This window comes from Helicoverpa armigera, chromosome 20 (assembly GCF_030705265.1).
Source record: "Helicoverpa armigera isolate CAAS_96S chromosome 20, ASM3070526v1, whole genome shotgun sequence".
NCBI classification, from domain to species: Eukaryota; Metazoa; Arthropoda; class Insecta; order Lepidoptera; family Noctuidae; genus Helicoverpa; species Helicoverpa armigera.
Window position 1 is genome coordinate 1,275,686 of NC_087139.1, and position 24,052 is coordinate 1,299,737.

Sequence of the window (24,052 nt, forward strand, 5' to 3'; positions counted from 1 at the left end):
ATTTAACGTTTTTGATAATTATGACCATCACTCGTAATCTTGCTCTCATATTTTCTGATAAAGCCTGATTGAAACATACAGCCATCAATGAAACTACACCCTAATATGCCACACTGCGAGACCACAAAAGCGGGAAACAAAAAAAAAACAAAATAAAAAATATGTTGTCAAGGTACAGGTATTTATTGTTCAAGCGTCTACTAGATAATAAACGAGACACACCGTGAGACGTCGACTTTTGTCCGAAAGCAAAATAATTAAAAAAAAACAACCAGACAACCTACATACTCGTCCCGGATGGACTTTAAATTCCAATTCAGAACCCACTGTCTAATATTAATATTTGGTTTAAATGTGAAAAATAGTGGATAAGAATGCGAATTTAACATTCACAATATAACATGGAGAAGAAGGTATCATGGGTAGGTATGTTGTATCACATTAGTGATACTAACTTGAAATTAAAAGCACAATTCCAAATCAGCATTCAAAACTGATATAAAATTAAGACGTAATAAAAGTAAAAAAAGAACTTACTGAACCTCGACAATGGGTTGAAATGGGCAATAAAAATATATAGAAAATAATTGATGGAAGCAACAAACCGACTTATTTGGGGTCATAGCGAATCACTAACGCAAGGCAGCATAACACGGTACGTATACCCGAATAACTTCAATATTAGTGCAATCATAAATTCCTTGACAATTTACTACTGATTAGTAGGAAAATACGTATTCTGCTGACTTGCACGAGATAAAAATAATAATAAACTCGCAATAGCTTTGCTACCACCAATAAAATAGATAATTATATTATATCTAGGAAACATGTTTTGTATTTTTATTTCGTAATATATTAAACTAATTTAGATATGGTTTGAATTTTCAATTAAATCGTTTGAATTTACAAATGTACTTCTTTTAAACTGCTTCGACTACAAAAATGTCTTGAGTTTCAGGTGTTTTAGATGTTCAAGTACCATTTGTAAATAGAAACATAATATTATATTATAATAGGTCGTTATTACTTCAATTGTAAGATATACTAAAACAATGCCTCCTACGTCACATTTGAAAACCATTGAAATATTTTTGTTCAGTAAAAACTATTTAGTTACATTTTGTGACGCCCGCTGGAAATACATATACCATATTTAAAATATTTCGTGAAAATCTGGTGGATTTTGGTTCAGTTTTACAAATAAACATACATATAATTATTTAAACGATAGTAACATCGTACAAAAAGAACAATAAGCAATCATAAAGTTGAAGTCTATTTGAAGTCGTAAACGTTGAGAATACGACTTCAAATTGAGTTGTTAATTAAAGGGTAGGGTGTTATGTGTATTTCCAGGATTGGCGACACGATAAACTCCTCACAATTAGTTAGTTACACGCTAAACCGCACAAACAGGTACAAAAGTATCTTTTCTATTCTCTTTTATTTACAAGAGGTGAATCAGAAATGAATGGTACACATAGAATTTGGTAACAACATTATATGACAAATGGAATTCGGTCTAATTTGTATATTGTACGGCCACAGACACTACGCGTATCAACAGATTAGTTTTTTTTTTCATCTAAGTACGAAGCAAAAATTTTAAAAGCATACCCAATACTTCTTTCGATAACGCGTAACTTTTAAAAAGCGATTAAATCTAATTTCATCTTCTCTGTAACACGAAACGAAGTACGATAATTTTTAAGAAATAAAAAACTAACAATTAATATTACCCCATATTCCAATTCCCGATTAATAATGCTAGTTTATATTTTTGTTTAAATCAATATGTTACTTTGACGTTTTGGATAATGACTATGTATGTTGTAATAAAGAAAAAAATATGTACAAAAAGGAAACTAGATATTTATTTATAGTATTGAGAAATCAATTTTCCAATTTTTCTTAGGCTATCATGTGAAACGGAACATAAGATTACACTAAATCCGACTGGCCATTTTGAATCAGCTATTATTTGCTTAACACTGTTATTAAGAAGATTTCTACTGACACATTATCCGTAAACACTAGACAAACTTTAGTATAAAATGTTCTTAACAAAAATGTTAAGCGCGGGAACAAAAACTAAAGAATTTAACCGCTCACACAAGTATCATAGACTTTCTATAACATCCAATCGAATATCTAATATTATACATCTAATATTATGACATTCACGAATGGCCAATGTTAACACGAAACAAAAATACCTAAAGCTACAAAAAATAAAATTGTAACGCGACAAAATTATAATGTTTTGCTATACAAGTAAAGGTTCGAAAGGGATGGGTATTTCAATCCGGCAGGGTTACATTATAACATGGTTGGAAACAAGGAAATTTTGTGCCGTGTGATACAATTAAGGGACTGTGGTGAGGCTGCACGAAACAGGTTTAATGCGAAACATTACAACCGGAGCACACTGGCGGGTGTCGCGTGCGGAGACTTGTAAATTCGCTGCTCTGCTTTACTGTGACATCCCACATACATTACAAGTAGTTTTAGCACATTGCACACGTTTGCGGTGTGTTCCAGCCTTTATTCTGAAGGCCATACCACAGCCTATAGAGTATTACATAGTATTATATGCATTTTTGGATTCGAAATATGCTTCGGCTGGGTAGAGTTGTCAGTACATGGATATTATTATTCAAATAATCAAATATAGTATTACAGGGTACAGACTCGACAACTGTTATAAGCTTAAGTCCAAAGAGAGAAATGCTCTTCCTCTCTAACACAATTAGATGTGATAGTTTCACATTAGATTACCCAATCATAGTAATAATTAAAAGTAATTAGAACCGACTCATCGACGCAGCCGAAGCACTCACATCTGAAATTACGTCATCAAACAAAATTCCAACTACATTACCCAATTCGAGACAGTTATGTACAAAACGAAATGTTACCAACGTTCAAAATTCTAAAGTAATGTAACTGCAATTCCATTCGACTTGTACTAGTATTGATTCAGCTAATTTTGGGACGAAACCGCACACTTGGTGACCATAGTTTGTCAAACTTTAAATTTGAGGAGTTAGCTTTGGTTTGATATGTTGGGTTTACGATTAATTTAGTAGTGAGTGTCACTAGTTTAATGTAGTTTTCCTAAGTTACTCACCGTGTGTGGCGAGTGCCGTGGGTAAGTGTGTGTATGCGATCGCGTCCCGCTCGAGGGTGTTGCGTTAGTTCGCGCTGAAGGCGTCGGCCAACTCGGTCTGACAGTCGAACGTCTCCGAACTGTCGGGGTGGTCAGGATAGAACTCCCTGTATATTTTGTCCAGTAGCGATTGCCTGGAATTTGGAAAAAGATTTATGTTAGCACTGAGTGATATACATAACACTGGTGTTGATTGACAAGTATTTTTCAAAACTATTCTTTCATAATCATTGGCGACGATTTTAAGAGTATTTTGAGCCAAAATTGGCACTTCAGGTTGCCTCCCTACATTTTTTTTTATTCCAAACAGTATCTTTATAAATATCCAAGTGTCAGACTTCCAGTTATTGACGGTAAACATTTTAGCAGACACCTTAACTTCATTAACTTTTTTCCAATAGTCGGGACACTTAACCCGATCGCAATCAATAAATATGCGTTTCCGTCTGTTAAACTCTGTAGAGCTCCATCTACAAATATCTTTACTAAAAAGTATTAGGCAGGATTTCACTCACTTGGCAGCCAGACCCCCGCCGGGCGGCAGGCCCTGTATGTTCTCCTGCACGAGCTGCTTCAGCACCCACGAGAAGTGACTCGACGAGTCCTCGCGCTCCTCGCTGCCGGCGCTGCGCTCGATCAACGCTGAGGATTTAATGTTAAGCATTAGTCTGTATGGAGGATATGATGTGATCAATAATGTTGAGGCTGTCAGAAAGGAAATCTTGTCCCTAATCTATGGGTTTCCAACGAGCAGAGGACGGCTTATGGCCACTGAAGCTATTCGTTTGTAAGTTAAGGTGTTGGAAATTGGCGGTTTTCAATAAAAGTTGGGAACTTGGCCAAATATTCTTGACAATCTCCTTCTAGCTAAGTAAGTGTATTTCTGGGTTTATCAATTTTAAAATTTTCGAGGTTCCAATGGGACCTATTAGCATTATATGATAGGTATGGCATGACACTTTTGCGTAACTTTACATAATTGTCGATCCAGATTTTGGCATAATTCCATGTATGCAATTTTCATTATTGTCTATACAGAAAATATCTTCAATCAAATATTAATTGGCACATATTTCCTGTCTAATCAACGAGACCTGACATTGGCTTGACCCAACGTTTAACTTATGTTGCTAGTTATACAGAACATAATTAAATTGAAAGTTAAGTTTTAGATAATTATACTCGCGCAAGGGTCCAATGTAATTACTGACCCCTGATTAGGAATAGTAGGTTACCAGTCGTTCGTTTAATATTGATTTAGTGACATAATCAGACTATTAATAAGTATCCATTCATGTGAACAATTGTTCAATATAAATGGAATGGCTGCTTAGCGCCTACGACGAAAAAACGAGGAAGGAAACTATTGAGAGCGAATTTTATACAGTTTGCATTTCTGAAGTTTTTTACTAAAGTCAAATATCATTATTTCGTCACAGGCAAGTGTACATACAATATCAAGCAAACTAAAACAAAAAAAAACTTCCTCAAGAACTGGGGTAACCCCAAAACAGGCGATATCGCAACCACGACATTTTATGACACAACTACTGGTAGACTAAAATGCTGCTTATTTTATTTCCAATGTATATGGTCTAGTATATAGACGGCAATCACGCAACCCAAACGTAACGCTGCAGACACATTTCAAAGTCAAATTTGACAGGCGACCTTGACCTTTTTGGGGTCAGGGTCAAGGTCATTACCATGAAAAATAAGGGTTGAATAAAACTATTATCTTAAAAGTAAATTAATCTATGAATTGGGCCAAATATGCCTGACGTTGCAAGATTCAGCAATATTTTTCTGATATCGGTTAAAATGCAATTCACCCAATAACAGCATGACTTTGTAAAAATAACTACTATTAATACTTGTGACAACATAATATTCTAGATATTGCACTATTATCTGAAAGTAGGTACCAGTGACCCCGCCTACCTACAAAGTAAGCACATACAAATATTTGGAAATATTAATTCTTCTACAAGCTCTTCCCTGCGGTTTACTTGCATCTCAAAGGAACTAGTTCTCACACCCTAATACATATAGGCCATAAATAAAAAGTAGACCATGTCTTTTCTCTGGCTCAGGAAATACCAAATTTCATAGCTTCTTTTTGTAGTATTAGAGGAAAAGTCGGACAGACAGAGTTACTTTCGCATTTATAAAACTGAACTAAGTACTTTTATTTGTAAGGATTTCACCACAAATATTGTGTTGATGATGCATTACATTTGTTACATAACATTTAGCTTATCTACCGCATTGTTATAGTAAATAATAATGGGAATGCCCATACCTAAAACTAATCAGAACACGCAGTTCACTCACGAATTCTTTAGGCACGTATGTACAAAGTTCCGATTTTTTCTTTGATTGATTGATTGATTGATCAGCAATAATATCATTTTGCTTATTGTGAAATTATCTATTGTGAGAACTAAATCAGTGGTCAATCAATATCTTTACCCTTGCATGTAAATAGAGGTCGAATCGCCTTCACGTGAATGCTCGGTACTGTATAGACTATCTGACATTATTATTTACCCGAGACCTAACTAATAAGGTTTGAGATAATAAGTTTATTACCCTGTATAAGTTTGCTAGATCAGGTGTTGCTATTGCATTAATGGGTCATGGTGTTGCTATACCAAATATTGCCAATTTTATAATTTTGTTAAAGAGGAATAATCACTTCTTTAATCCCATTTAGGGACTTTGGTTATTTATTAGGAATTTAGTTATAAATACGGAATTATAGCAGGTAATTGATAAATTTTTTGCTTTTGTATTATTGTATTTTGGCCATATTTTGCCTTGTTGAACCAGAAAAATTAAATGAATTTCCTCTTTACATGTACAATTATTTTCAAAAACTTTCCTTAACAGAGCGTTATCTCTCAAGTTTAACATTATCGCACATACAATCTCGTCATTCAGAGCCTATTTATAATATTACAAGAACATTAGCGGCGTGTGCACTCCATAATCGATAGCTGACAAGACCAACGAGATTACAAGTGCGTTATGCGGCTTCCGATCTTATAAACCTAGTTTCTTTTACTGCACTCGTCACACGAGCCTAGGCTTTCAACCTACACACACGTCGTTCATTGCTTTAAACCCTTCCATTTATGAAAAAGAGAAAAAAACTAATTTTGAATTTTTATGGAGCAATGACATGACTAGGGTAGGACTAAAGCAATGAAACCAGACGGTTATATTTTCAAAAATACTTTAATATTAGAAAACAGGGTAACAATTTTTTTTTAGACAATAGGTATAAATTTAGCGCGATTTGTTTAGTATCACAATAAAAAGTTAGTAAAAATTTTGTAAAAGGATTATTTTTTTTAGTATTTTTTTTTTTAATTAATCGTTATTAGATATCACATGTTAGATTTTTAACATAGAAAGAAAATCACAATTTGATTAAGTACATATTTAGTTAAATAGTTTGTACAACGTAAAATACTTATAAGCTAAGCTTTAATTTGAAGACTTTTCAAAAAAGTTACCGAGTATTTTTAAGAGTTAATAAAAGAAAGATAGAGATACTACACAAAATGGGAATTCAATTTAAAGATCAATTGTACGTTTAAATGAATTGACACCAATTCTGCAAACAAATTGATTTAGAAAGAAACAACCGATTATTATATTTTCGTTTTGAAAAGCCTTCAACGCTGATGCAATCTGCATCTGTGAGTATTGACAAGTAATAACATACCTTTTGTTAAATAAATAATAAAATAAACACTCTAAATGAAAATAACATAAAATATACACTCTGTATAATAAATAAAGAAATAAACTGGTAACATTTATCGCAGTTAAATAGGCAATCAATATGAGTAGTAATATAATAAATTACTTAGAAATCTGTTCAGACATGCCTGCCTAATGAAATCATATTTTGTTAGTGTCAAGACATAATGACCATAGGCAAAACTGATTAAGTTCAAAGATTGGTTTTATTTTATTTTATAACTGCTGTGTGAACATACCCTAATACTTGTACAGTCAGATAAATAAAAAATATTCATAAGCAATAGATTTCAGAAGATAATTTGTTCGTTGTACCTATGTGTATTATGTACTAGTGAAAATAATCATGTAAAAATGTAAATAAATAAAAAATACATGTAACTAAAAACTAATCGATCAATGATAATAATTTTCTAATTAAATAAAAAGTTCCTAATTAATGGAAAAAAGTTGGTCTCGTTTTAATAAAGTAAAAAAATAAAAAGGTACGTTAGCGTAATACCTGTATTTTTACGTACGTTCTCTAATATCTAAATAGGATAGGATATAATGGCAAGAATCGAATCGAACTACTTAAATATAGTAAAATCGATATAGAATGTATGTGTATATGTAAGTACTCTTAATTTAAATATGAGGTCACGCTTAGGAGTCGTAAATATCGAAGCTACCGGATATCTTAACATCTAAAGAATGTAATGAAATTCTCGAATGATGATTTTTCTGTACTGTCCAGTCGATACCTATTCGATTATCAGTAAAATCGATTATTAATTAGGAACTGAATTGGATTAAAATAATTTGAGTTATTTGCAGTGGAATGACATAACTTTTAGAGGAAAGTCAGTTTAAAACTCCAACAAAAAATCTCTACTTGAGGAGTTTCCTGTACGTATTGTGATATTTCCATCACTTTCCTTCGAGCTATTCTAAAACAAACTACCTGTACTTGTGGTTATGCAATGCCTCAGTATTTTATTATTCCGAAGATTCATCCGTAAGTATTATTGCTCATTATTTATTGTAGTATCGTCATAGGTGGGCACGTGTCATACACAAGTACTGTGTCTGGACAGTCTAACTGTTTAATGACGAAGCTTTATTAGTATGCTTTCAATTCCTTCAATAGACGGGACCATTTCCACTACTCGTATATTCAGTTTTGACTGGCAACTGCACTTTTGATTACCAATAGCAATAAACTTTAGGTGTTTGGGAAACTGGCTCTAAAAACATCAACCATAAAGTGCATTTCACCTTGGAGAAAGTTCCCACTTTCCCACTTTCCAACCCTAAAATGTTATTCATTATAAGAAGTTTAGTTTCAAAACTATGAGTCACGGAATGAGTGTTCGCGTGATATCTAAACGCGATAATGATACTAAAATAACTATTGTTTAGATACCGCTGAAAACCGGAAAAGTGTTTTCACTACACCTTGAAATAGAAAGACAATTGATCTCTTATAACTACTATGTAAAATTATGAAGTATACTATATTCTAGTGTTATTACCTAGAGCCTTGTTCGCGCAAGTTACCTAGATTATATTGTTTGTATTGATAATAAGTAATAATAGTTCATTAGTATTCTGTTCGTGATGTTGAACATAATAACATGGAAGCAATGGCTTTGGCAACCTAATCGGCGAATGAAATCATAATTTACAATAATCATCATGTACCTTATAGTGTACGCATGAGTTGCATATAGGTATGTTAAAACAATAACCCGGGTTTGTTCTTAGGGATAAACTAATTGGAAATCCCATATCACATAAAAACTAAATAAAATAGGAAATTCTATGCGAGGTTTCGTTACTGTACATTACTTCTTAAATAAATCCCGTAATCATTAAATTTCCTTTAGAAATAATACTATTTTACTAAAAAAAAACATAGTAAATCCACGTGCACATTCGCGGAAGTATTTTATCCGTGGAACGGCTGCAATCTGCGGTTGAGATTGAAATGTAAACGCGTTAGAAGCGACACGTGCCTCGTATATCGTCTCACGATTTACGTAGACTCTCGATTGACAAACACCGCTTAAAATAACCAATGATTTAACGAAGTATCGAAGCTATTTTATTTCTCTACTATTCGTCAGTTTGATTGTATTAAGGTAATGACTGCATCTATGGATACTCATTTCAACTCATGAGTTTGATGAGTTGAAATGAGTTTAGTCATCATGAATACACTTTCTCATAGCTGTTGACTGCTTTTACTACACGCTGGAAACTAAGTAGTTTATGGTCCGAAATATAGACTAATTTTTAATTTTCAAATTTTCGCAAAACCTTCTTCGGTGTAATAAACAGATCTCCTGGGCGACGAATAACTTTAAAGTTTGTTTTGGTATTTTGTATTCTTTACAAATTATTATTTTTCCTTAATGAAGGCTACTGGAAAACGCAGGAAAACTTAACATCTTCATGAAAGCATTAACAGGAAAATCTTGCCTAGAGATGGGTCATCAGAGAAATTATTTTCATAACACGATTGCGCATGAGCAGACAAGTGTGCGCCTAACCTAAATACATGATGTCATCCTCTGATAGTACTCTGTGATTGTGATATCATAACTGTGATGATAACAATCTCAAAACGTCTTCCTTTTTGTTATACATTGACGTATTTAATGGAGTATTAATCTAGGAATGTAGATCTTGCATTAATAAGGGAACAACGTCCAGAAGTTAGCGATTGCCCTTTTAGACACCCACCCATTCGCCCGTCACCGAATGTGGCGTGGCCGGGTTGAAAATCATACCGGGATGCAATCTCTAACAGAAGTCTATTAAAAAAACTTAGATTTTTTGGTGCTGTAGTAAGATACTTTCAATGGCGCGAAGTATGCTTAAATGATTACCAATTCAATATTATTTATGGTTACCCTAATTCTAACTTTAATTCATAAGTCAATGTGCAAATAAAATTTTGGTTGATTCGCAAAGGTTCATAGTCTCTATGGCTTTTGAAAACTACACCTCTACTTCTTGCGTGGGTAGACATACATTTGACAACAAAAGAGTCTATCTACTGTAGGAACAAACGTATCTAGACGGACTGACGTTCATAGCATATTCTCACTATATACCCCATAAAAAATGACGTATTATTGAATAGGTATCTAAGTTTTCAATAAATTTTAATAAAACAATGAGCACACACATGCAATAATTTGGAAGCAAATGTGATTAAAAATTTATATTAACACTATAAGAGTAATTTAGCAGAACTTTCTTGTTTTATTGTCATGCCCTTGAATTTTATGTGCACAAGTGTTAGTATTGATTACAAACTATTTTTCAGTCCGATAACCAGTTTAAGAATAGTAGTATTACTTATTAAGCGTTGTACAAGGGCACTGTTCTAAGATTATTTAAGAATGAGAGTAAGAAGCACTGTTTTTAGAAGACGTAAAGTACCATTCCTTAAGAATATGCGACTTATAGTGCCATCCCTATTTCGTAAAGGAATTAATACTGATTGCATAAGCCATGAGTAGGTTCCATCCTCCATAAGCGTACTGCATATGTGCCTATATGGCACATACGCAGTACTCGAACTGCCTTAGCCATACTATTTTCTGAGTATGAATAAACATTGTTTACTAAAATGAGTTTTAATGTAAAAGTATGAATAGTAGTTACGTATTTTGTTGACTACTCTATGTGCAGGGAATTACGTTATGATTAATACGTAATAGTCATTGTGAAAAGAGGTTTATTTACACTCTGATTAGGTAAGTGTGAGGCAGCATGATTATTTATTTATAATTCATGTCTGTGATGGCAAGGAAAATGCTATTGAAGGTTGTAATTATTCTACAACTCGCAGTGAAATTTTATTCTAGGCAGTGGCAAGAAAAAGGTATATTATGTAAAACTATATTTACATAATATCGAAAAAATGGAGTGTTTTTTTTTTTTATTCAAATTTTTTTATCTAAGGATTCTAAAGGTCCGATATAAAACTAGTGTTCTAAAAATGTTGAACACTTTTATTGCACATTTCATTGTGCTGAATTTCAAAACCATTAAGAGTCTTAATCTTAAGGCAGAAGACATCACCTTATACGCTAAAAATAGACTTAATGAAGAATAAAAAATGTACCAATTTGTACTAATAAAATTGTACCTAATACTAGAATTTTGCTAAAATAATAACTTATTTTGGCAGATATGGCAAATGGCATTTACATCGTGTAGGACTTATTTATTAAAAGGATTAATTTTAAACTAAAGCTCGATAATATGTAAAAATACCAATGAGGTAATCCTATCCCTAAATTCATTCTATAATCGTCAAATTTTTAGATTCTAAAAAACTTACCGAATTGTCAGATAAGGCCCTTTTTAGCACAAAATTACGCACTATAATTTTCTTACTTTTCCCATTGTTTGTAAAATACGACAGCGCAGAAACTCGGTCATGAGTTTCATTTTCGTTTACCTATCTAAAAAATTCAGTAGTTCGATTTGTCGTCCTGTCGCGTTTGTTTCGTTTACAAATATCAAATAACCCTATGTAAAAAAAATAATAACCTCAATGAGACCTATGCCTCAAAGAGGTCATGTCAATTCCTAAGTGAGTTCTACTCTCAAAGTCCAAACTATTCAATAGTATATCTATAATGTACTTTTTTTTGCTATCTCTAACTACCCTTCTACGCTGTCGCATCCACATCCTACGCCCTAGCATCACTACTTTGACTCTGTCTGTCAACATGATTGTCATTTGTCTGTCTGTCCCTGTGTTTGTGTGAGCAGGCATGCAGTAGTGAATGATAGCAACCTGTGAGCCTCTGTCGGAGCGTCTCGTCGAGCTCCCGGTCGGCGCGCTGAGCCTCAGGGTTCGGCTTCGGCGCTGAAGGGAACACCACCAGCACGATGCTCATGTTGTCTTTGCTGCCCTGTAAGTACGAATTAGAGATGTGGGTAATGCGTGGCAAACGTGGCAAAGGTTATGGTGGGGTGGTACCTATACTTAAGATAAGGGGGCAAGGTGTTAGAACAATTTGACTTTTTTAAATGTACTTGGGCACTAAATGATATGGTTGGCACAGAACATGACACAGAAATTGGGGCAAAAAGACCTTGCTCCACTGTAGAAAGGAAGTCATACAACTTAGGTCTAGGCAATGACATAGTTTCAGAACTTGCAAACTTTAAAGTTCACTATATTTGAAGAATAAATTAATCTTCACTCCACCATTTAATAGAATATGGATGTTGTGGTCACATTTTTCTTTGATAACTTTAGAAGTACAATGAACAATAAACTATGTATGTTAACTTGTTTGTATTTGCACAAGTACAATTTATGGAATTGACACAATTGAAGCAATTTATTTATAATCTTGAAATTGAAAAATACCTCAACTTGTCTCTGACAAGTGTTTGTCATTTCAATCATGGATGAGGAAACTAGACAATTGACAGATAAATTGTATATCAACATACCTATTTTAATTGTGTTGGTTTCCCACAAGGGTTACTGGGATCACCTAAATACTTACTGCTATTACCTGCTAAGGCTACTGAACCAATTTAAATAAAATTTGGAACATAGATAGACTAGTGTCTGAGAGTTGTCATAGGTTGTCACCTGGGTGGAATGGCAGCAAACAGCTTATAATAAAATAAGTTAACTCAGATATTTTTTGCAAGTAATTGTAATGTTTCTATTTCTTTCCACAAGCATGTTGCGGAGAATATTCAAATAAAGGAAATGGTAACAAAACAATTTCATCAAAATAAAAGTTTTCAAAAATAATATTACATTAGCATGAAAAGGAAGAATTAATGATTTTATATGCCAATAAACGCTTGTTAAAAGTGTAGTAAAATAGATGAAGCACAACTGAAAATGTTCAATAGCTTAATATGTCAGTAAGTTTTTTCACAAACAACTGGTACATAAACACATTTTACTTAGTAGTAGAGTAGTTCCTCAAAAACACCACACAGAGATTGAGGAGTTAAAAACATCTTCAATGATGTAAACAAAATGATTTTTTTTCATTCATTTTCATGTTCATCTTTTTTTTATTTACTACTGAAATGCAGTTTTAATTACTACATTTTTGATGTTTATTTGGTTCTGAGTTGTAGAATGCCTTAATTGGCAAGTTATTGTGAATCTTGGAATTTAAATCTTTAATTAATTCGTAAGTTCAGATTGAAAAAACGAAGCCATTCAAATAACTCTACATCTTGACTCAATAGAAATCAACACAATAAAGGTAAATAAATATATAAGAAATAAAATAAGATTCATTAATTAATTAATACTACCATTCCAGTTATTTTTAAGTAACCAAAAATATCTGTTAAAACCTTAAAATAAAAACATTAATGAAAGGATTGTTCACCTGTTTTATTTTCATAACAGGTAGCTCCTCTATGAGCTATTAATATTCACTTTAAAGAGGGATGTTCAAAAATAGAATGCTGAAATAACAACTGATTACTGTACTGGCTCCAACATACCTTATACAGGCAGGTGTCGATGACCTGGTTGGTGACGGCCACAAGGTCATCCGTCAGCTGGAGCAGTGAGTGTATGTACGCACACAGTGCCTCATTGCTCATCACATCCCACACACCATCGCAGGCCAGCACCAAGAACTCATCCTCCACCTCATTCCGCTCATGTACAGACACCTCAGGCTCCGGGGACACTAGCTGCTCGCAGGGCCCACGGTTCATCACCTTCTTATACTCGTAATCACCCAGTGCCCTGGACACAGCTAAGCTCCCGTTCACGCGCTGAATCATGACCGAACCGCCGGCTTGCACGATACGCGACTTCTCCGACGGCAGCTCCGGCTTGTGGTCTCGCGTCGCGAATATCGGCACCCCATTGCGAGCGAGCACTGCGCGCGAGTCGCCGCAGTTCGCTATGTATATCTGTTTGGGAGACACAAAGGCGCACACAGCCGTGGAGCCCGACTTCTCCTCGCCGTTGGACAGCTCCGGCAACTCCCGCATCTTCTTGTCCAGGTCCAGGAAGCCAGCGCGGATAGCCTCGGCTATATCCTCGCGCCGGAACTCGTCCGTCTGAAGGATACACTCGAGGAGATTATCCGCGCAATGCGCTGACACCCGCGCTCCCGCATGCCCGTCAAACACCGCGAAATAAGACCAGTCCGATAGAGTACCATTCAGAGTTAGCTGCGCGTGATGCGCATCCTCCATCTCAACGCGCCAACCCTGCATCGACGCCACGCCATAGCGAAGACCATTGCCTTCCCCGTTCTCGTTGTACTTCTTAGTCTCGGGCTTATTCAAAAACGCCCCCATACTGAGTCCTCTGTTACTGTTAAGTTAATCGCACATAGTTTCCACACCATCAGGCACTCGAACGCACGTCGCAACCGATAACGTAAAAGGCGAGCAAAAGCATCACTGGTAGATACGATCTCACGGTTTTGATCACGTCAGAAGGCTGATACACTACACTGGTGGCTGTGATGCCTAAACGCGTGGAGTTTATTGTTTCAACTGCTTCTACGTAGGTTAATTAATTACGCGATGGTGTTGCGTAGATCTCGATGACAAATCGTGCTCTCGGGAATCGTAAAACGAAAAAGCAACTCAAAAGAATGAATGGCGGACATAAATAGTAATTGTCTATGATTTACTTTTTAATGAGTTTTATCGGATATTGTTTATGGATTTCATTCTTGGATCGAAACCCCATAAAATAACAAGGGGTGCATGATGTGAATGAGAGTGGATTTGACCCTGTTTCAGGAGGTTTCCAAATTCAGACAAATACTTATGCAGGTGTAACATGGGTAACATTCCGTGAGGCGATGCAATTCCCGTCTTGAATAATAATATACCAATGGTACAGCAGTTACATTTGTTGAGCGATGATTTTCAGAAAAACACCCAAGTAATTTTCATTATGTCATCATCATTTTAATTTATTCTAGCAATCCGCTGGGTTTTGGCCTCCTCCCGAGGTGAATCAATCTGCTGGCTAAAATTGGATGAAATAACTAAACGCGCTTTTAACTGATTCTGTTTCTGACACCTGTCAAGCGTTTCCAAAATCGTGTGGAGGTTATGTTATGTTTCCTGAGAGATAAAAATTGTCTTAACTAATTATGTCTGATAATGTCAGCACCGTAAGCTTAGAAATATTTCGGGAATACTGATACAGAGATCACAGTACAATATAGTACTTTATAACCTCCAAACTTATGACATAACCTTTGATAACTTGAGATCCTAACAATTGGTTATTTCATGACTTAAACCATACAGTTATTGACTAGAAAAATGTATAAAACTCTTATATTTAGACGGTAAGAATTTGTGCTCTTTTTAATTTGTATATAGATACTGAAAACCATCCCTAAAATAACCCTTAACTCCCAACTTTACAGAACTTATATTCTTTTTTAAAAGTCCTAGATAATAATATAATTGCAAAATGAATGGAATTTTTTTTCAGGTTTCCAACAAAAATATTTAAAACTGAATTTGTTCCTCAAGTATGTGGATTCAAGAAGGTTCCCTTGAATTTTAGCCACCAATGGGCTAGACAACTATCCATATCTTATGTTTGCTGTAAGAAAAGAAGATCGCCGGAGGAAAAGGTAACTTGTCATGATTTCAAATAAAAAAAACAGTTACAGTTACAGCCTTTTTTATCGTCCCACTGCTGGGCACAGGCCTCTTCCCACATGGAGAAGGATTGAGCGTTAAAAAAAAATCAACACTAAATATTTTTTTAATCTGGACTGTGACATTTTTATATTATAAAATACAAAATCAAAAAAAAAATATGATGCTTTATGGCACATTAAATAAATAAATTAGAATTTGTTTACCAAATAATTTGTTCCATGTAAAAACATATAATTATTTTAAATACTCACTGCTTGATATTTTTAATTAATTGCTTTTCTGGATTGGCAGGTAACAGAGAATCAGGGTAGGCCGGCAATCAGGTATTCACCAAAAAGTTCAGAAGTGGTCGGCATATGGCGTAACATGACCGTGCAGGAAATAGCTACAGTCCTCGACAAAGATATAGGTAATTATCATTTATAAATATTTATTATAACCTTTATAGCACACAATAATTTTCGATGACTTTAGCTAACTAAGACCCAAGATTATTAAAAAGTGACACCAGAAAAGTAACTTAAATGCTTAATTATTATTTTTTAATTTCTATACCAAACTGTCAAATCTATTGCAAAAATCAAAAAACATGTTTTTTTATCTCTTAAACAATTTTTAAGTTACCTTTTGTAAATGAAACTTACAAACACTTATAATATTTTTTCAGATCATGTATTCAAAGCGCTAGAGTTCGCGGACAAGAATTCCGAAGTAAATTACACAAAGAACACTGTGATACACAACCCTCAGATAATCAGGGATATTGTCAAGATATCCGGCTGTCGGTTCAAGATAGTACCTAAACCTGATCAGGATTTAGAAGATGAAGAGGTATTTTGAACTGTGACTGATTTCTCTATGTGATAGAGTACAACATTTTCCAGACTTAAAGTTATTTTTGCCAGTTAAAAATAATGATTATTAAAGTAAACCTACCTTAACGATACAAATAAAGTTTCCTCTATATTGAAGGTAAAATATCATTACAAAGCCAGCTTGCCAGAAAAAAAGATTTTCAACTTATCCATAATGTAAAAGTATCTCATGCCACTGCCTATAGTAAAATAATATAATCTTCTACACTACATACATCTGTTTTTAGAACAAAGATGCAGTACCTCAGCCCCCCGCCCCGCCCGAAAAGCTCCGCCCCCGGCCGCCAGTAGTCTGCGTGATGGGCCATGTAGACCACGGCAAGACTACCCTACTAGACGCGTTGAGAGATACAGCTGTAGTAGACCAGGAATTTGGAGGAATTACCCAGCATATTGGAGCTTTTGAAGGTATTGTGTAGTTAAGTAATGTGTAGCTTGTAGGCTACAAGCTACATATTACAAGTTGTAGCTAGAATAAAGTCGCGGTACCTAAGCCCCGCCCCGCCCGCGAAGCTCCGCCTCCAGAATTTTACAATTATTTTGAAAACATAAAGTAAAAATCCTCTCTTCTCTATTCAAGTAACATTCCTAGACACTCACTCCCAGTCACGCGTCGTTCACACGACAGATATCATTGTGTTAGTGGTCACCACTAACCCTAAAAATCTGTCTCTTTCAGAATAATATACTACATATGTGTTTTCTCACTTTTCTCAAATTTTTCCAAAAAATTGTGTCTTTCTCCACAGTACAACTAGCATCAGGCGACAAAGTGTCATTCCTAGACACTAACGGTCAAGCGGCGTTCACGGCGATGCGTTCATGCATCGTTCACGCGACATATATCGTTGTGTTAGTGGTCACCACTACCCTTAACACTTCTATACATTATGTGACTCTTTCAGAATAATAGTTTCGTACCATTCAAAACTCCTTTCTCTCTCTACAGTACAACTAGCATCAGGCGACAAAGTAACATTCCTAGACACTCCCACCCAGTCACGCGTCGTTCACGCGACAGATATTGTTGTGTTAGTGGTCACCACTACCCCTAAAACTCTGTAACTCCTTTCAGAATAATATACTGCATATTTTTTTTTCGCAAATTGTTCCAAAAATTGTATCTCTCTTCCCAGTACAACTAGCATCAGGCGACAAAGTGACATTCCTAGACACGCCGGGTCACGCGGCGTTCACGGCGATGCGTTCCCGCGGCGCTCACGCGACGGATATCGTCGTGTTGGTGGTGGCTGCTGATGATGGAGTCATGGAGCAGACCGTGGAATCTATTAGGATGGCGAGGGAGGCTAATGGTGAGTGGCTTATCGATTAACGGTGGATTTCTATAACTTATCCCTTCTTTTTCGATCAGATATAGAATTTTGGCATAAGCTCCATATAAATTATGTCCGAGCTTTGTAAATTATGTACATAGAAATCCGCAGTACCTAAATTATGTTTAATAATTTAATATTAGAATATAATAATGTCATAGGTTTCTCCAGCGACTAATTGATAATAAATTAATTAATTTAACAATCGTTAAAAATCTTCAGCATTCAACTGCCGTTACTTGCCTTTTTTATCTGACTTCCTTTGAAAAAGAGTAGTTTCTCATATTGGATTTTTTCTTGTTTCAGTTCCAATACTTGTGGCGATCAACAAAATCGACAAACCAGGTGTGAACATTGTAGGTATGCTTCCTTTTTCTATATCTTTGTTGGCATTTTCTCTTTATTTTTAACCCCCGACGCAAAAACGACGGGGTGTTATAAGTTTGACGTGTCTGTGTGTGTGTGTGTGTGTGTATGTGGCAACGTAGCTCCCAAACGGATGATCCGATTGAAATGCGGTTTTTTTTGTTTAAAAGGTATGTCAGTCGGGAGTGTTTTTAGCTAAGTTTGGTGGAAATCGGTTCAGGTCTTCAAGGTCATTAGCTCGTTTGCTAGATGTGATAGGAATGTTACACGCTCAGTTTACTTGCAAGTATATGTGGGATCTGAAATTTGAAACACTAATGTCTTTTGGAACCACTGAGCTGGTCTGCTGTTAGGGCACGAAGGTAGGAGACGTAACCCTGAACTGCCTTTCCAACCCATCGAGTTTGGGCTCGTTGAATTTGTCTTGACGAGTTCTCTTCATGTTTCTAATTGACGAGAACCTGATGCTGGAAATGGGATGTGGCGGATGAAACCCTGAAATGCCGGAATGAAACGGATAAACCGATTTATATTTTTGCTGAAAATCTAGAATGTCCAAAGGTTAATCTTTATTGTTTCTCAATCTGTGCAATTCTCCCAGAGCCAGTTTGTCATGAGGATTGTTAAACAGCGACCCCATCTTAAGATAAAATAAATTAAATGAAAGAAGGAAAAATTAAGGAGCTCCTTTAAAAAGCATGAAATAAAATTAAATTATAAATTTAAAAAAACCCCCGACCCAAAAAAAGTACGCAATAATTATGACAAAAGGTTGAAAACGCTAAACCCTATAAAAAGCAAAAAATAACTTTTAACACTACGTAAACTAAATTTTGACGTGTCGGGGGACCGCTTTTTACCTTCATAAATACTTACATAAATCAAATGATACCTACCTAATTACAACATTCGTTTAAAAAAAAACACGTAGGTATCTAACTAAAGTAATGAATTAGAGCGGTCCCTCGACACGACAAAATTTAGTTTACGTAGTGTTAAAAGTTATTTTTTGCTTTTTATAGGGTTTAGCGTTTTTAACCTTTTGTCATAATTATTGCGTACTTTTTTTTGGGTCGGGGGTTTTTTGTTTACTTATGCAGTTCAAAGTAACAAGTTTTTTTCTCTCTTTTGTTTTTTGTTGTAATTTATGTTGAGAAGCCAGTGTTCATTAGCTTACTTTTGTAAACTGTACCAATGTACTTCTGGAGTTTTAAATTATATTGTTTACACAAAAATTTTCTTCATTGAAAGAATTAAGTGTTTTGAACCCATCCACATATTATGGTCTATTGGTTTAAAATAAACCATATTAACAATTATAAGCGAAAAAGACATTCAAAAAAAAGTTCTTTATTATATTAGTATAAGTAGATTAGACCGTGGCACGTGTTAAAAGATAATTAACTTTTTACTGTCGGCAACTGTCATCGCTTAATCATCAATCATTACTTCACTCCATATTTGTATTATAATGATCTGTCACGAATTATCACGTCATGCTGAGTAGAAATATTGAGTCAGTACTGAAAATCATCTAATTCGCTTTAGAATACTTTAACGCCAAGGTAATGTAAAATCAGCGTTAATGTCGTTGAAATAAAATCGTAAGTTACCTTAACGACGAACTCAAACTTGACTCATTAAAACTTCACGCATGCGGTTTTTTTTTTGATCCACCAATACAATTTCGTCATTTAAAAATCCCGTTTCGGCCCACTCAGTAGGTATCTAACCCTTTCCGCTCTCCTCCGCTTTTTTGAAGTCTGGCCCACATATTCAAATCAAATACTTAGGTCTCTTTATGGGACACCAAGACTTACCATAAAATTCTCAAAAACTTTCCTTTAACTACGATAACTTGCCTTAAAAATTATTTTTCCCCTCAGGAACGTACAATGCGCTCTCTAGCAACACAAGGCATAGTTTGCGAAGCGCTCGGCGGTGACATTCAAGCGATACCTGTGTCGGCTTTGAAGAAACAGAATTTAGACACGTTAGTCGAAGCTCTGACTTTGCAAGCTCAGCTCATGGAGTTGAAGGCTGACCCTGGAGGGTATGTTGAGGGTGTCGTTATAGAAGCCCTGCTGGATCCTAGGACTGGGTGAGTAGTTGACAAGACTTGTAGAGTTAAGGTTAGGGTCTGATGTTATAATGAGTTGAAAGCAGACCCTGGTGGGTACATCGAGGTTGTTGTTATTCCAATCCTTCGCTTACTTGGTCATCAAAATTGGGCCGCGGTTAAAATGCAACTTTGCACTCTTTTATAGCAAATAACTATTTCTGTATGTTTAATTTTTTACTACAATACTACAGGTTAAAAGGTATTCAAAATTGCTTTTCCAGCAAGATACATTTTGTATACCCTTTAACCTGTTGTAGTAAAAACTCTTAGTTAATTTGGTTCATAAATGACTTGGTCCTATAAATCTACCTACAGTACATAACTTATGTATTTTGGGTGTTTGTTACAGAAAACAAGCTACAGTATTAGTACAACGCGGTACGTTACGGCGAGGGAGCATCATTGTTGCGGGCAACGGATGGGCTAAGGTATGACCACCAGTCAAGCTTTTGTCATAGTTAAGCTTTTCCAATTTTATTTTGGCATTTTTGTACATATTATGTAATTACCGATCTAAAAGAGAATATCAAAATGGCATGTTCCTTAGACAAACTTCTGTGTAATAATGATTAATTCCTAAAATGTACATTTAATTTTTTACATATGTACACTCGTATATTTAGGTGAGAGTACTAAACTCAGCGGAAGGCAGGTCGGTACAAGAGGCGCCGCCGTCCACTCCCGTGTCAGTTCTCGGCTGGAGGGAGCTACCTTCAGCCGGTGACCAGGTGCTGGAAGTTAGTTCGGAGGTAAGTCGAAGATTATACTTGCAAAGCTATTGTATACCATTTTATTATTCTATCATATTGTGCTCGAATAATATCCCTATCATTATTTTAAATGGGCACTGAAACTGTGATGGAATGCTAAAATTGGCGAGAAGAATCTTTAGCACAGCAACACATTTTTATTGCATTGCATTGTGTTCTACTTGTCAATCCCTTTCATTTGATACCCATATTGTATAGGTACCTTACAAATAACTAGTCCACCATCTTGTATATTCAGCCATGTTGGATTTAGGATAACGTCAAAAAAAAGTACCCATATTTTTACCTAGATTCGTGCTAATTCCTTGTAGAAACGTGCCAATGAAGTAATGCGGTGGCGCCACAATCAGCGCATGAAGGAGAAGCAAGCCGCCGACCAGGAGGTCATAGCGGCCAAGGAGGCGGCTCATCACGAGCAGTACGCCGCCCGGCTCGCCCGCAAGCGAGCGCTGGGCCGCTACAAGCTGCGAGCCGACGGACCCAGGGAGAAGATGATACAGCATGACAACCATCCCGCGCTCACTGTCATCGTTAAAGGTAGGTAGACTTGGGCATGATACACCCAGGGGATCACAGAGGATAGAAGGCGATTTATAGAGACACAGAAATGAAGCGATGATGTCAAGACTTAACACTTCTGGGATTTAAAACATTGAACTTCAGTTAGGAAGTAATGGAAGATTTGGGTTCGCCCTGTAATGTGACAGATATAAAAAAAGCATAAGAGCGACATCTACCTACATGCATCTTTGAATACTTTGTTCCTCATTCATTGCCATATTAGCAAATTGTCCAAACATTTTTTGTTAAGACATTATATAGAATTACATTATCAAGGTGTTCACTACGCTTAATTTACCCCCCGGGGAAACCTGAACCGGCACTATCTGCAAAGTCAAATTACATTGTTTGTTCTCCCTTAGGTGACGTGGACGGCTCAGTGGAAGCTATCCTGGACATCTTGGAGACGTATGACGAACACGACAGAGTCAGGCTGGACCTGGTGCACTTCGGTGTAGGACCCGTCACGCCTAACGATTTAGAGGTAAGTTTTAGATATTAATATTATTGTTGTTCTCATGAAGTGGTTGAAAAGACATTGAATTAAATGTTTGAATGGCGTTCTTCAGTAAGGCTAGCTGTTCGACTGAACGATTACTTCAATCAATTAGCCATTGTTATGACAGCAAATCGATAAAACGGAGTATTATAAATTAAAAGAAAATCTTAAATGTTTAGTATTTATTTATAGTTTATGAAAATATCTTTTGGCATAATCTTTCTCCTTATTTGCGTGAATACAAAATAACCCAATAGCGTGGACTATAGCGGACGATAGTGGACTATCTAGCTCTGAATATGTGTTTATTTCAATTTGGATAAATAGTTCTTAACAGGATCGTTTTCCAACGAACACTTAAACTTAGTATAGGTACATAGTAAAGTACACCTTCAACCCCTACAAATAAGATCCATTTCCCCTTGCAGACCGCAGAAATGTTCAAAGCTGTGATATACGCGTTCAACGTGGACTGTCCGCCTGCGATATCGGTCGACGCCAAGAAAAAGAACATACCTATCAAGATGCATAACGTCATATATAGGCTGGTTGATGATGTGAAAGAGGAGATCAGTGCCAGGATACCTAAGACGACTGAGGAGGAGATTATTGGTATGTTGGTCTATGTTATTGTTGTTTTACTCCTCAAACCAGATAATAGGTGTTCAGTATGAAGTTAGATTAGATCGCGGTGCATAGTAGTTTTAGCTGTATACACAACGAAAATTCTTCTGACTAAGTTCAGATGTAAAAAAAAACTAAACGAAAATCCGTTCATCTATTTGGGAGCTACGATACCACATATACACACATGGGTTTATACCTCTACAGACAAACAGACACGGTAAACTTGTAACAGAGCCTTTTGCGTCGGAGTTTAAAAATAGATTAGCGAGCTTTAGTAAGGTATTTTTCTATAAGTTACTAATTTTTTTTTTTTTTTTTTAAATAAATCATCATTACTTGGCGTGCCCCCAGAAACTATAAATTAAGTGTATTATAATTTTTCCAGGTGAAGCGAATGTCCTACAAGAGTTCATAGTGACGGAGAATAAGAAGAAAGTTCCGGTCGCTGGGTGCCGTTGTGTGAAGGGCACGCTCAATAGGAACGCCTTGTATAGGGTTATAAGGGGACAAGAGGTCATTTTTGAAGGTCAGTTTATTTTCCAACATGAACGGATCTTTTCCTTCTTCTAAAAATCTGCTGTGTCATCAACTGCCTAGCCATTTACCAAGTAGGTATGTTGGCGTCGTCGCCTTCCAATCTGCCTATTTGACTTCCGCAACTAAGTTATATGAGCAACCCTATAGTAAGACTGGTTGTCAGACTTAGAACTAGCAGTAACGACTGCCAAAGATGTTCAAAAGACATTTGGGATCAGTTACCATTTTTGTATAAATTGTACATGGTCGGAAGAGCGGTGAAAAGGTGAATTCCTTTTGAAATTTTTTAACCGACTGTCCAAGAGGTTCTCAATTCGATTTTTTCCAGGTAAACTAGCATCAATGAAGCACCTCAAAGACGAGGTATCCACAATAAAGAACGACATGGAGTGCGGGCTGCGCTTCGAGCCGGCGCTTCAGGTGCAGGCGGGCGACAGCGTCGTGTGCTACACCCGCCGAGCCGCCGCCGCCACCACGGCCTGGGACCCCGGCTTTTAGTTACCCTAACATAAACATATTAGATTATTTACTGGTGTTTTATTTCCTTCCGACCCCTTTCCTGGTTAGGTACTCGATTCATCTGAGCCTTTTCCCAACTGTGTTGGGGTTGGCTTGCAATTTAACCGCTGCAGCTCAATGTCACTCTATCAGTGTTATACTGCCTATCTGATCTCCTCAACCAAGTTACTCGGGAAACCCCATGGTAAGATTAGCTGGTATCAGAGCTTTTAGTTTCTAACTACCTGTATCGGCTGCTAAAGATGTGAGG

At 36.0% G+C, this 24,052-nt stretch overlaps 2 protein-coding genes across 2 annotated transcripts; one reads left to right on the forward strand and one right to left on the reverse strand.

Moving 5' to 3' along the window:
- Positions 1-160: 160 nt before the first annotated feature.
- Alph (alphabet) lies at positions 161-14,598 on the reverse strand. The gene is made up of 4 exons (XM_021329247.3): positions 13,442-14,598; positions 11,745-11,862; positions 3,688-3,814; positions 161-3,306 (listed from the first exon to the last, which is right to left on the reverse strand). The coding sequence occupies exons 1-4, from the start codon at positions 14,252-14,254 to the stop codon at positions 3,198-3,200; spliced, it is 1,167 nt and encodes a 388-aa protein (XP_021184922.1). The 5' UTR covers positions 14,255-14,598; the 3' UTR covers positions 161-3,197.
- A 369-nt stretch (positions 14,599-14,967) lies between these two features.
- LOC110372490 (translation initiation factor IF-2, mitochondrial) lies at positions 14,968-23,812 on the forward strand. Its single transcript, XM_064039820.1, has 15 exons — positions 14,968-15,267; positions 15,417-15,561; positions 15,884-16,001; positions 16,260-16,423; positions 16,695-16,875; positions 17,604-17,780; positions 18,108-18,157; positions 20,054-20,268; positions 20,639-20,717; positions 20,913-21,038; positions 21,371-21,596; positions 21,983-22,104; positions 22,548-22,731; positions 23,132-23,272; positions 23,612-23,812. Exons 1-15 carry the CDS (start codon positions 15,242-15,244, stop codon positions 23,779-23,781), a joined length of 2,124 nt encoding a protein of 707 aa, XP_063895890.1. The 5' UTR covers positions 14,968-15,241; the 3' UTR covers positions 23,782-23,812.
- The last annotated feature ends 240 nt before the right edge of the window (positions 23,813-24,052 follow it).

Bases quoted from the DNA above. Each gene is read 5' to 3' on its own strand.
- Alph (XM_021329247.3), bottom strand. From the start codon at position 14,254: ATGGGGGCGTTTTTGAATAAGCCCGAGACTAAGAAGTACAACGAGAAC. The intron at 11,863-13,441 runs GTATGTTGGAGC...TCGTACTTACAG, and splicing joins TCGACACCTGCCTGTATAAG to GGCAGCAAAGACAACATGAG. The intron at 3,815-11,744 runs GTTGCTATCATT...TTAAATCCTCAG, and splicing joins GCTCCGACAGAGGCTCACAG to CGTTGATCGAGCGCAGCGCC.
- LOC110372490 (XM_064039820.1), top strand. From the start codon at position 15,242: ATGTATAAAACTCTTATATTTAGACG. The intron at 21,039-21,370 runs GTAAGTCGAAGA...AATTCCTTGTAG, and splicing joins TGCTGGAAGTTAGTTCGGAG to AAACGTGCCAATGAAGTAAT. The intron at 22,105-22,547 runs GTAAGTTTTAGA...TTCCCCTTGCAG, and splicing joins TCACGCCTAACGATTTAGAG to ACCGCAGAAATGTTCAAAGC.